At 32.2% G+C, this 12,648-nt stretch overlaps 2 protein-coding genes across 2 annotated transcripts; one reads left to right on the top strand and one right to left on the bottom strand.

Moving 5' to 3' along the window:
- The first annotated feature begins 532 nt into the window (after positions 1–532).
- On the top strand, positions 533–5,231 carry LOC105761394 (glyceraldehyde-3-phosphate dehydrogenase GAPCP2, chloroplastic). The gene is made up of 14 exons (XM_012579193.2): positions 533–802; positions 1,313–1,389; positions 1,489–1,556; positions 1,695–1,733; positions 2,375–2,475; positions 2,603–2,715; positions 2,901–3,000; positions 3,105–3,251; positions 3,547–3,607; positions 3,691–3,788; positions 3,891–4,033; positions 4,127–4,210; positions 4,562–4,651; positions 4,859–5,231. Exons 1-14 carry the CDS (start codon positions 689–691, stop codon positions 4,914–4,916), a joined length of 1,293 nt encoding a protein of 430 aa, XP_012434647.1. The 5' UTR covers positions 533–688; the 3' UTR covers positions 4,917–5,231.
- A 1,871-nt stretch (positions 5,232–7,102) lies between these two features.
- On the bottom strand, positions 7,103–7,847 carry LOC105761399 (dirigent protein 15). Its single transcript, XM_012579198.2, has one exon. It carries the CDS (start codon positions 7,764–7,766, stop codon positions 7,182–7,184), a length of 585 nt encoding a protein of 194 aa, XP_012434652.1. The 5' UTR covers positions 7,767–7,847; the 3' UTR covers positions 7,103–7,181.
- Between the last annotated feature and the right edge of the window lie 4,801 nt (positions 7,848–12,648).

Consider the following 12,648-nt stretch of genomic DNA (forward strand, 5'->3'; position numbering starts at 1 on the left):
TAATATAAAAATTTTATTTAATAGAAAAAATTAGTCCTTATACTTTTATTTTTTTGAACAATTTAATTTTTCAAGTGAAGCAAGTTTGCGGACTAATTTTAACAAATGAAAAATATAAAAAACACACTATGGTAAAAGAAATGGTGAGGAAGGAAAACAGAGGGAGAAACAAAAGAGAATAAAAAAAAAGAAAAAACAGTTAAAAGAATATAAAAGAAAAAAGAATTAAATTGCTCAAAATGAAAAAAAAATATAAGGACTGATTGTAGAATTTAACTTAAAAATTTCATTTTAAATGATGATTTAATGTGCGACTTCAGCTTACGTTACACCATAAATGGTAGCTAGCAGCTCAGTGACTAAAATTTTACAACACGATAACGTAAGTGACTAAAATGTAACATTTCAAATATAAGTAGCTAAAATGTAACCTGAGGCAAATAAAAGTGACTATTTTGGTAGTTTATCCAAAACAAATATAAATATAAAAATTGTGGTGACTGTTTTGATTTGCCTTCGAAAAGCACAAACAATTTCATTTTCATATTTTCCATATTATATATTTCACAATTGTTCTCGTGCTTTGCTCTCTATAGCAAAAGCAAAAAGCTTCTCTTCTTCTTTCTCCTTAAAACAGTTTCCTTTAGGGTTTTTATTCATTTTTTATTCGTCTCTGAAGCTTTTAGCAATGGCTTTTTCTTCTCTCTTCAGATCCACCGCCGCCGCCGCCGCCTCCGCCTCTCTCATCGAGGCGGCCTCCGATCGGTCTGACCTATCTCTCTCACCCTCTGATCGCCTCAAGGTCGCCTTCACTTTCCTCTGATCAACACCGTATTTAGCTTTTAAAATAAGTGAAAACGATTGTTCTTTTTCCTTTTTCGTCTTTTTAAAGGAAACAAATATTAAGAGCTGAGCTGAGCTTACACTTCAGCTGAACGACTGAAATTTGTGCAATATCAAATCATTCTATTTTGTCTTTATTATTGTTTTTCTAGAACGTTTTCTCTGCAACCAAACGGAGTCTTAAGAATTATAATACTTTTTTCATCCATTTTTTTATTTAGTTTTCGGGTGTAGATTGACTTAGGTACGTTTCGATTGCTTGATTGGTGAGTGAGCCTTACCTGTTAAGTGTTAAGTCGGTTTTTCGTTATTTTGATGAATTTATGAAATTTAAAAAACTTATATAAAATATATGTTTAAAATTTTAATTTTAATTATTTTTTAGTTTATATTTCATTGCTATTTTATTGTTAGTTGGCGATCTCAATGTACTTATTGACAATATCAATGTAAATGCTATATTGTTTAGGTTTCCAGCCTTGGTTTTGGTGGAAATTTCAACTCCTTTTTTGGTGCCTCTGTTTCAACTAGATCTTCTTCATTACAGTTGAGTTACACGTATTGATTGTTCATTTTTCTTTTCTTTATTGTGCAAATATTTGTTTTTTTTCCTTTAATACTGAAGGGTTTTTTTTTTAAATTTAGGAAATGCAACTCAAGGAGTATCCAACCCATCCAAGCTACAGCTACTGAAATTCCTCCTACAATTCCAAGTAAGAATTTGTTACCTTCTTTTTTATGCTTGGGAAGGGTGACAAGGACAGAAAAAAGGCTTATCTAATTCTTTCAACTTAGTTCATAAGTTTTATGTATTGATGTTCTGCTTTTTGCTTGTTTCCTATTCTTTTTAGAGTCACGGAGCAGTGGCAAGACCAAGATTGGAATCAATGGTATGTTTTCTTAATTTGATTTAATGTTTTTCTCTGCTTTATTTGATGGTTATATGTATCTTTACCATGTTGTTTATTTAATCTCCGTAGAAATTATTTCTGTCCAGTTATCTTGCGTATTTAAGTTGTTGTGAGTATGCTTGCAAAATAGAAATTGACTAGCATCCCATGTTTAGCTCATGTGGTTACTGTGCATTGGGGTGTTGGTAGGGTAACGTAGGCATGTGCCATTTGGTACCCCAATCTTTCCTGGGGTAGGAAAAGTTGTGAAGAACTGCCGTTCATACTTCATATATACTATTGGAGTTTATATGATTGAAAAGTTTCAGAAGCTATATGTGCTAAAATAGAACTTGGATTGATGCGTACACTGTCATTAGTGTTAAGTTAGCTTTTGACCTTTAGTTCAGTTGTTTGTCTATTCTGTATTTTGAGGTAGGTGGAGCTGAAAACATTTTTTAGATCTTGCTGGATGGGCCCAGTCAGCATGTGGGCTAACATGGGAGAGAATTAGAATCCTGTTAATGTCATTGTTTTAGGTCCTAAAGTGCTAAACCTAGTTGATTTACCTTAAGTCAGTGTTGCTTTATGTAGCTTGATGTATCCTGCATCAACTCATTTTTTATAATGAACCTTTGCAGGTTTTGGTCGGATTGGAAGGTTGGTTTTACGAATAGCAACTTCAAGGGATGATATTGATGTAGTAGCTGTCAATGATCCTTTTATTGATGCCAAGTACATGGTAAGTCTGCTCATTTGCTCTTTAGATTTGGTCTATAGCCTTGTGTCACTATTAAAATTTTCCCTGCTTTATCAAAAATGTCAACAATTCTGAAGTATCTTTTTCTTTTACTTTAAATTTTGTCCAGGCTTATATGTTCAAATATGATTCAACTCACGGACCCTTTAAGGGAACTATCAGAGTTGTGGATGAGTCCACATTGGAAATTAATGGCAAGCAAATACAGGTTGTAAGCAAAAGGTATTGTTCTGGAGAGGTTTTTCATGAATATCGATTGGAATTTGAACTATATAGCTTCAGTGGGATGTTTTCTTCCCATGGCTTTAAATTTGCGAATTACAACTCAAAATTCTGTTATTTGATTTCATTAAAAGTTGCTATTAAACTATCTTAGCTTGGGATAACATAGAAATAATATCCACCAGGGACCCTGCAGAGATCCCTTGGGGTGAGTATGGGGCTGAGTTTGTTGTTGAGTCATCTGGTGTTTTCACCACATTAGCTAAGGCTTCAGCACATATGAAGGTTAGTTATCGTACTTTGCTGTCATCTCATAGCACAAGCACACCTGTCAGTGCAGGCACCTCGGAGAATTCTCTAAAATGAACTTGCATGAACGTGTTTTGTAGGGTGGTGCCAAAAAAGTTGTAATTTCAGCTCCTTCCGCAGATGCACCTATGTTTGTGGTGGGAGTAAATGAGAATACCTACAATCCAAGCATGGACATAGTTTCAAATGCTAGTTGCACTACCAATTGTCTAGCTCCACTTGCCAAGGTTTGACTGCATTTTCTGATTTTAAGCATATCAATCTCATCACCAAGAAGGGCATTTAAACTAAAACCTGTTCTTCCATTGTTTTTTATTGAGGTGTACTGGTCTCTTTGTAGGACTTTCACTTCTCAAAGATTTTGCTTTTGTATGTTTTGAGTTTGTAGCAGATGAAAATTTCATCTGCCTATTTTTACAGCATTATTTAATTTAACCTGGCCATTTTCCCTGTGAAGCATCTGGTTTGCTTTCCTTCTTCTTTGGCAGTTTTCCTCAGTTTTTGTGATATAAAATATCGCAGGTGGTCCATGAGGAATTCGGTATCGTTGAGGGTTTAATGACAACTGTCCACGCAACTACAGGTATCCTGTCATTATCTGCCTGTAATTCTTTTTTCTGCACATGATATTGCATTTATGTTAATGCGGTAGTTTTTAACATACAGCAACTCAGAAGACTGTTGATGGCCCTTCAATGAAGGACTGGAGAGGAGGTAGAGGAGCTGGCCAAAATATTATCCCTAGTTCAACTGGTGCTGCAAAGGTATTAGAGAGAAATAGCCAAATATATTCCATCCCGGTTTTTCATTTTTGGAACTATTGTTGTAACTAAAATTAAATTATGATCTCTCTGCTTTCCTTATAGGCTGTTGGAAAAGTTCTTCCTGAACTTAATGGAAAGCTTACTGGAATGGCATTCCGTGTTCCTACACCCAACGTCTCTGTTGTGGATTTAACTTGTCGACTTCAGAAGAGTGCCTCCTATGAGGATGTCAAAGCAGTCATAAAGTGAGTTTTCTAACTTTTGGTTGTTCTTTTTCCTTATCATTACGCAAGTATATTTAACATTCATTGTAATTCTACCTTAATTTTCAAATGAAGGTATGCTGCAGAGGGGCCACTTAAAGGCATTCTTGGATACACAGAAGAAGATGTTGTCTCTAATGATTTTGTTGGTGATTCGAGGTACTCTCTCTCTCTCTCTCTCTAATGACACATCCATTGGACATGCCTTTCACTGTGATGCGGTCTGTTGTATACTTCATGTGTTTGTCAACCCTGCCCTATCTATAGTGTCCATTTTTCAAGAATAGGCATTTGGTTTTAAATCTTTTACCTGACAATTAAGTAATACTTGCTGGTATACTGTAATGTCCAGTTGGTTTTTTCTATTATTGCTGTATTTTCTATGGCATCCAAGTTTGCTTCATTTAGATTAGGCTATTAAGTGAACTATACATTCGAATTTTTTTTTCTCCCTCCAGTTTATTGATTGATGGCATTTAAGTTTCTAAAGGACTTGTTCTTTCATCCCAGGTCAAGTATTTTTGATGCGAAAGCCGGAATAGGGTTAAGTAAATCTTTCATGAAGCTTGTTTCATGGTATGACAATGAATGGGGTTACAGGTGTGTTTTAAGCTCTCTCACTCTCTTTATTGCTCGCAACACATCTACTCACACAAAGGCACACACTGCGTGCATGCCCTGCTTCACGCCCAGACACAAAAGCAAACACCACTGTGAAGTACTTAATCAAGTACTTGACCGAGACACTGACTCCTTAGAAGTACATAATATCTAATCTGATGGTTTTTTCTTGAAATTCCTTTACAGTAACCGAGTACTTGACCTAATCGAGCACATTGCACTAGTAGGAGCAACTCGCGACTGAATATTTTAGAGCTATGCTGTTCCAATTGAGGGACACCACAATTTTATCGTAGATGTTTGTTTCAATGAGTAGGCATAAATTCGATTGTACCCCGAAGTGGTTTTTTCTTTCTTGTCGATTGCATATCCAGGGAGGAATCAGGCACCTGATAATGCAATTCTAGAAATAATGAAAATTGAAGCTTTGTAAGAGCACATCGAGACTGCTTTATTTATTTTTTAATGGCCAAATAGTAGGGGAATTGTCTTGTGAGAAAACATTGTTGGGCAAGATCTTGTATTTTAAAATCTAATGTATTATCTGGGTTTATGTTCATTTGTTTGTTATAATGATGTCTTGGGCAATATCCTATTATCCTATATATAAGCATGTCAATAAATTTTGATCTGAAAATTTTATGTAAAGGGCTGATGGTGCTAATGGTTGGATTTAGAAATTTTAAAACAATAAAGTAAATTTTAGTTTTTTAGATATAAAAATTAAATTTTGAATTGGAGATGTTAGTAGATTTGTTCATGGGTCGAGTTACTTGTCCAGTCTTGAAGGTTTGTTTGAAATTTGTTTGAAATTTGCGTATAAATATTAGACATGAAAAATGAGCTTGAAAAAAAAGATTTGGGCTTGAGTTTGAATATTTAAAGTTTGAATAGTTCATAATATTTTATTATGTTATTTTCATATATTATATAATTTAGAATACATTTTAAAAATAAATCTATATTAGGTATATAATATTATTTTAATGTAAATATTAAAATAATAGTAAGGATATATAAAAATTTTAATAAATAAAGTTATTAAATATTGAAATAAAATAATATTAATATTTAAAAATAAAAAAAATAAAGGAGGGTTTAAAATAGGCTTAGGTTAAGTTTTTATACATACGGATGTTTTGGATGAAATTTTAAGTTCATATTTGAGTTAGGCTATTTCGAGTTAGGCTAAATTTCAATAAACCTCAAATATGTTTATATCATGTTTATAATTTAAACAGACTTATGAGCATCTTTAACCACTAGTTTGGAATATTCTATATATAATGCATAATATGAATATCGTAATGCATATGCTTATTGAGATAAACGAGGAGATGGTTCAAAATAATAAGGAAATATGCAGAATAAAAATAAAAGCAAATTAAATTGCACGCAATTGCAGGTGAATTGGTGTTTAGTTCGACATGTTTTAATATATGTTTAAATATATTTGGACGGCAGTATTTTTAATATTTCATTAATAAGAACTAATTATATGTTTAGTTCAACATGTTTAAGTTGTTTAAAAAAATATTTATATATATTTGTTAAACATGTTTACGTTGTGGTGTATATAAAAGGAAATTTGTAAGATTAAAATAATAATTTATTTATATTTTGAATTATTTTGTTTTTTACTTGCGTGAAAATAATATGATTTTATTAAAATTTAAATTAAAAATAAAATAAAATTGACGTGACACTAATAATTAATAGTACGATGAAGCCGTCACGTGTTATTATACTATTTGAATGCTATGTTAATGTGTTTTAAGAGTGTTAATTAGGTACCCATAAAAAAGTAGGTACCTTAGTATTACTCCAATTCATTTAAGGTTGAGAAATTTGGGTAAGAAAATTTATTATTTATATATGAATAACATATTCTTATAAACTTAAAATATTACTTTTTAAATATCGAATTAAAACTACAGTGTCACAAAGAAGTTACATAATGCGATTATTCAAGATATCAAAATCGAAACCTCGATTTTGGATTGAGGAAGCTCCTGCGGAGGTTGAACTTGTAGCAAACCAAGAGTGACAGGAATGGGTTTCAGGAAGCATCGGGAGGTAGTTCCAGCAAATGCATTCTTTGAGCTTTGGGGAATATTCTATTTTTTACTCCAAAGGTGTCTCAAGGAGAAGTTTCCTGTGGTTTTCCTTTGTTTTTTCTGGCAGATCTTTGATGGGTTTGTGGTTGCAGGAAATGGTTTAGCTTCTGGTTTTCATCGTTAGGCTTCGGTTTGGGGATGGGGTCTCTGGAGATTAGATGGGTGTTTCTTTTATTTTCTTTTGCTTTCTTATTTACTTTTTGTTGTGTTTTGTTAGTCTGTGTGCCATTATATTTTTTAATGAATGCCAACTACTATTAAAAAAAAAAAATTGCATTGTAAAAGTTAAGAAGGATAACACATGACCAAATGATACTGATTAATTGGTTTGAGAGTTAGGAGTATACTCTTTTATTGATCTTAATATGAAATTCAATATTCTGCAATTGAGTTTAGTAATGGTACAAGGTAACATTGACCTCGAGACTAGCATCTCCAGTCATGGCGTTAGAAGAAGTGGCCCGTAATAGGGCAAACCCTTTCGCCATCTTAAACGCACCTCTCCCTCCCACTATCGCCATTTCACAAATTGTGTCGGGGCTAGGAACAAAATCAGTGGGGGGATATCGTGAGAACAAACTGAATGAGCTTCCATTGAACCTGCCGGTGGTAAAAGCAAAATCCGCGTATAAAACTGCAGTGAACTTGTTAGGATCTCGACTTAATGCTATGTAGAGCCCTTGGGCATTTCCGATGTTGGTGGATGTTCGTTCAGGCCCTATAGTGAGGGGATCATCCATTGCATACAAGCTGCTGTATGGGGATGGGGAAAAGAAATCCTGGGTGATGTTGGCCTGAGCTAACAGCACTGTAGTAGGATTTTTGCCACCGGGAAAATCGTGGTAGAAGAAGCGGAGTCGCGTCTTCTTTTCCACCCGACCACCTAGCTTAATAGGTTTGGAGTAGTGTTGGCCATAGACTGGTGCTATGGCGAGGCAAAATATCATTACCCATGCAAATACCATCTGTTTTTCCATTTTTCTTCACAATGTTTACCTCTATAATATTGGGTTTTGACACTTCAAAATAAAGGAAAAACAGTTGGTTTTGTGCTGCTTGTTGCACACCGTAGGCCTTTAAATAGAATTGTGCTGAATTTTAAAAATAGCTTCTTTTTTTAATAAAATAGTTAAGTGAAAGCATGAAATTTCTGTCTTATTTTATTTTTATAAATCATATGTATCACGAAGTTAGAATTTTTTTTTTGGAGGCCTGAATTAAATTATATGTTTTTACAATAACAAAAATACAATTCACTATTTTAATAACTTATATCTTTATAATTTTAAAGGATTAAATTAAATTTTATTATTTTTAAGAGGGCCAAAATATAATTTTACTATTACCAATGCCGAGCCCCTCACTGATATGGATGAAAATGTAGAGAAATGTTGAATTGTGATTGGAGGACTGAAGTTTCTTTTTAATGACTTAGAAGTTAATTGGCCGGCACTACTCTTTAAATATTGATAAATTTCTCAACACGAGTTTCTTATTTTTTTGAAGACTACTTAAGACATTGGAGAATTTTGGCTTAGCTCCAATGTTAGAAAATTTCTAATTTTTATATGTGAGTAAAATATTTTTTAAAACTTAAAATATTATTTTTAAAAATTCCTCAATCTCAAAAATTATTTTTCTTGCCGTAATCAAGATATTCATCATTGATAGCAGTGATTAATTTTCTAACCGTGTATACTTTCTGAAAATTTAAATGAGTGACAATAAAATATGTTCCATTTCCGTGAGCAGGATTAAAAATTATTTTTTTCGGTATCCATCATCGGTATTAGTGATTAATCTTCTAACTGTGGATGCTTTCCGAAAAGATAAATGATTGACAATAAAATGTATTCCATTTTCGTGAGTGGAGATTAAAAATTATTTTTTAATTATTTAAAAAGGTTGTTTTAGTTAGGGGAGAGGATTATTATTATCGGATTTAAAAACTAAATCACAAAGTGTCAATATAGAACTTCAATCAATAGTACTTGATACTGTTTTGGTACCACGTATTGATCGAAACATTTCGTTTTGATAGTAAATTGAAACAACTAATTGTTTCATGTTGAGTTTTCATAGTAAATGGGAGGAATTTTGAAAAACCGCTTACATAAGTGAAATTTGAACTACTAAAATTCCCTCTTGAAATTATCTAAAAATTTTGAAATTCTTCAAAATATTTATTTGTACAAATAAATTCATTTTTACAATTTTGAAAACCTTGACACAAATGAAATCTCTCCTATAAATTCTTTACCCAAACATATCCTTGTGCCACTAATGCAGGATGCTAGATGCTAACTTGTCACCAGCACCAAAATTGTAACACCCCAAACTTGACTTAGACGTTATGGCCAAATTCGGGAGTATTATAAAGAAGGGTTTTGAGACTGTTTAAAAACGAATACCCAAAATCACTACTGCCAATACCCAAAATCAACTAACGGAAAGAAAAGAATTGAATCGATTTAGAACAGCTTAAAAATGATTCCCAAACCCACACGAAATTCACCCCCTACACTTACCAAACTGCACAACAACACCAAAGAACTGAAATACCGAGATTGAACGACAAGATTGCCAGAATTCAGAAAGCAACGGAAATAGAGGATTTTTCTAGTTAACAGGAAAAAGAGTCAAAAGTTTGGGAAATTTTGGAGGAGAGAGAGAAAAAGACATAATAAAAAAATAAAATAAAAACAAAATGATGACATATCCGCAAATTTTCTCCCACTCCCGACTAACCCACAACTACATCAGAATTTTGGTTCCACCAAACCTCTACCAGACACCCGAAGCAAAAATTAACATCTTTACTCGCAGGGATTCAAACACAAAACCTCCAACAAACTAATTCCTTACCACCAAACCAATAAGCCCATTCTAATATGAATTTACAAACAAAACTACATAAGTCTACCAAACAGGGATAAGGCTAGGATAAAAAATAATAGAATTTTCAAAGAGTGGGATTTGAACCCAATACCTCATACACCCAAAACATTTAACCACTAAAACAAATACACATTTATATTAAGTTTCACAAAAAACAAAAACAAATTATTCAAAGTGTTACAACAACTCATATGTACTTTATGCTAATGTAGTACTATTTTATCTCATATCTCATATTAACAAATAATTTAAAATTAAAACAAAATGAAAAGTTAAGATAAAAAGTAAAACATAATTAAATTTTATTTCAAAAGGAATATATATTTTATTAATAAATAAAAGTTGAACTTTCTTTTATAAAACTTTAAATGAATCAAATTAATATATAATATATTATAAGACCCCATATTATAAATTTGTGTTCCATTTTTTAAAAATTATTACACCTTAAATACATAGTGTATCAAATATTTTTGAACCTTGTTTCTGAAAACGCATTTAAGTACGCTCAAATTTATATCCTCCTTCATTGACAATGAAATTAATATCAATCAAACTAAAATTTAATTTAAGGTCGACAAGTTTAAAACCACAAATAGAGATAAAAGTTTGAAAACTAATGGTGAGTTTGGATGGGCGGTGCGTTTACCTGCGGTTAGTGTAAAAACAGTGGTGGCGGTAAAATTAGATACTGTAGCGTGAGATAAAAAGTAGGCTAAACGCACTACACCGCACCCAATCACCCATCCAAACTCTCCCTCAGTCTATAAAGTAAGTCCCACTCCCACGTTCTTTAAGACTTTTTAGGTCTTAAAAGCCAAAAGAAAGTTTTGTATATGTTTGGTTATTATTATGCAAAATTTTGAAAACCATTACTACTTCTTGCATTATTATTTTTCCGGCCCTTAAACATTTATTCAAAATCAATCATTTCATCCTTTACTCTGCTTTATTTAATTCCCAAACTTTTTCTTAAGAGAAAAATAAAACTTTTATATATACATTACTGTGGCTTCCAAGCTCCATATTAAATTGATTATTTGTTTATATTAAATTATAAAATAAAAATTTGAAGGTTAAAATATGCTCTAAGCCACTAAACATTTTATATATTTGAATTTTAGTCTCTTACTTTTATTTTTAAAATTTAATCCCTATATTTTTTGAATTTAAAAATTCAAGTCAAATAGTTATTGCCACTAAAATTATTCTATTAAATTTAATGGTGTGACATTTGAAATTAAAAGAATATATCCAATTCGATAGTCTTGTAACAATAAAATTAATTTTAAACATGTCAACTAAGATTTTTTTTTTTCTATAAAACACTAGTTTGAAATCAAATAAGGCTTTCTTTAGATTCAAACACAAAACAGTGCGTTGAAACGTCTCCTTTGTCTTTGAGAGTACCGGAGCTTTTAGCACTGTGAGATAAGGTCATCTAGTGCAGTGAAACGTCTCAACGTCTTGGAAGCAAGACATCCAAACAGACCAAGCAATTCACTGTGGTGCAGTGAGATTTAAAATCAAGGTAAAAATTTTCAACACACTGTGTTGTATTTGAATCCAAAGGAAGCCTATGGAATAAATCCCAATCTCACGGTTTATTTTCTATTTAAAAATTAGGGCGAAGCCAGAAATTTTTTTTAGGAGAACCTAAATTAAATTGAAATTTTTACGATAGTAAAAATGTAATTTCACCATTTTTATAGCTCATATCTTTATAATTTTTAAAGGATTAAATCAAAATTTTATCATTTTCTAAGGAGACCAAAGTACAATTTTACTTTTACTAATTTAAAATTTTAAAAATTTTAAAAAATATAAATAGAAAATTTTCCAGGTGCCCGCCCCTAGCTACACGTAGCCCTTCTTAAAAACTCGATTCACCTTGCTTCAAACTCAATTTTTAAAAACAAAAAACCACTCTATATGGCTGGGGTGGATGAAATCTAGATAACTTGAAAGGATTTTTGTCGGGTATGTATTTCACACGAGTATATTAAAATTTTTATAAATTATTTCATATATTTTTGAAAGATTTTATGCTCATTCTCATGTTTGAATGTGCTGAATCCAAATATATACTTTAAAATAAAAAATCGAAATAACTCTAAACAGATATACCAATTTGATCCATAAAAGTTAACAAAGAAGAGAGAACAATCAAGTACATTAAATTTTACAAACTTGAAATTAACTTGGAGATTTAAATTCCAACATTTACTTCTTTTATTTTCCAGACCAGATGCAGAAACGAGGACGTTTTGAGGTTGTTACCTGTCTTACTGAGAAGGGTGAGTCCAAGGATGAAGAGCAACAGCTGAACTCTTTTTTTGTTGAGATCCATTGGCAACAGTTAGAAAATGACAATAAAAAAATTGGCTAATCCTATTTACTACTCTTTTTGTTGCTCCTAATTTGAAGGATCAAGGAGGAAGAAGACTAGATCTATGGCTGCCACGTCTACTCATTAAGCTAAGCAACTGATGGAATTTATCAAACAAATTTTTTGCTGAAAATTATTTTCATTGTAAATTATTGAAATACAACAAAACCTATTCATACATAATCAAAACACACTTTGATCCAATCTCCAGTAAATTATACCAACATTAGACCAACATGTTTAGACATGTTTTTTTCCCATCAAACTACATACCCATAGTAGCCCAAGACACATACAGCTTTCGACCAACATGGTCCAACTTCCGATAGTATGCATGCCTCCAAGACACGATGAAAACAAGGAGCCACTACACCCCAAAATCCCATTACAAAGCCGAGAACTATCTTGACATAAAGCCAATTCACTTTACTTCCTTCCTGCTACTTCCATTATTTGCAACGTCAATTGGAATACCTTTTGAGGTGCGATTCTTAGTGAGAGGAGGTCCACAAAGATGATTGCCCACGTAAGACAAGTTTTCAAAGCTTTGAAGCTGAGTGCTTGTTGGGATT

Source organism: Gossypium raimondii, chromosome 11, assembly GCF_025698545.1.
Source record: "Gossypium raimondii isolate GPD5lz chromosome 11, ASM2569854v1, whole genome shotgun sequence".
Taxonomy (NCBI): domain Eukaryota; kingdom Viridiplantae; phylum Streptophyta; class Magnoliopsida; order Malvales; family Malvaceae; genus Gossypium; species Gossypium raimondii.

What these genes read in the sequence shown, in the direction of transcription:
- LOC105761399 (XM_012579198.2), bottom strand. Translation starts at nt 7,766, where the DNA reads ATGGAAAAACAGATGGTATTTGCATGGGTAATGATATTTTGCCTCGCC.
- LOC105761394 (XM_012579193.2), top strand. Translation starts at nt 689, where the DNA reads ATGGCTTTTTCTTCTCTCTTCAGATCCACCGCCGCCGCCGCCGCCTCC. An exon ending in GTTCAACTGGTGCTGCAAAG is followed by an intron (nt 3,789 to 3,890) that starts GTATTAGAGAGA and finishes CTTTCCTTATAG; the next exon opens with GCTGTTGGAAAAGTTCTTCC. An exon ending in GATTTTGTTGGTGATTCGAG is followed by an intron (nt 4,211 to 4,561) that starts GTACTCTCTCTC and finishes CTTTCATCCCAG; the next exon opens with GTCAAGTATTTTTGATGCGA.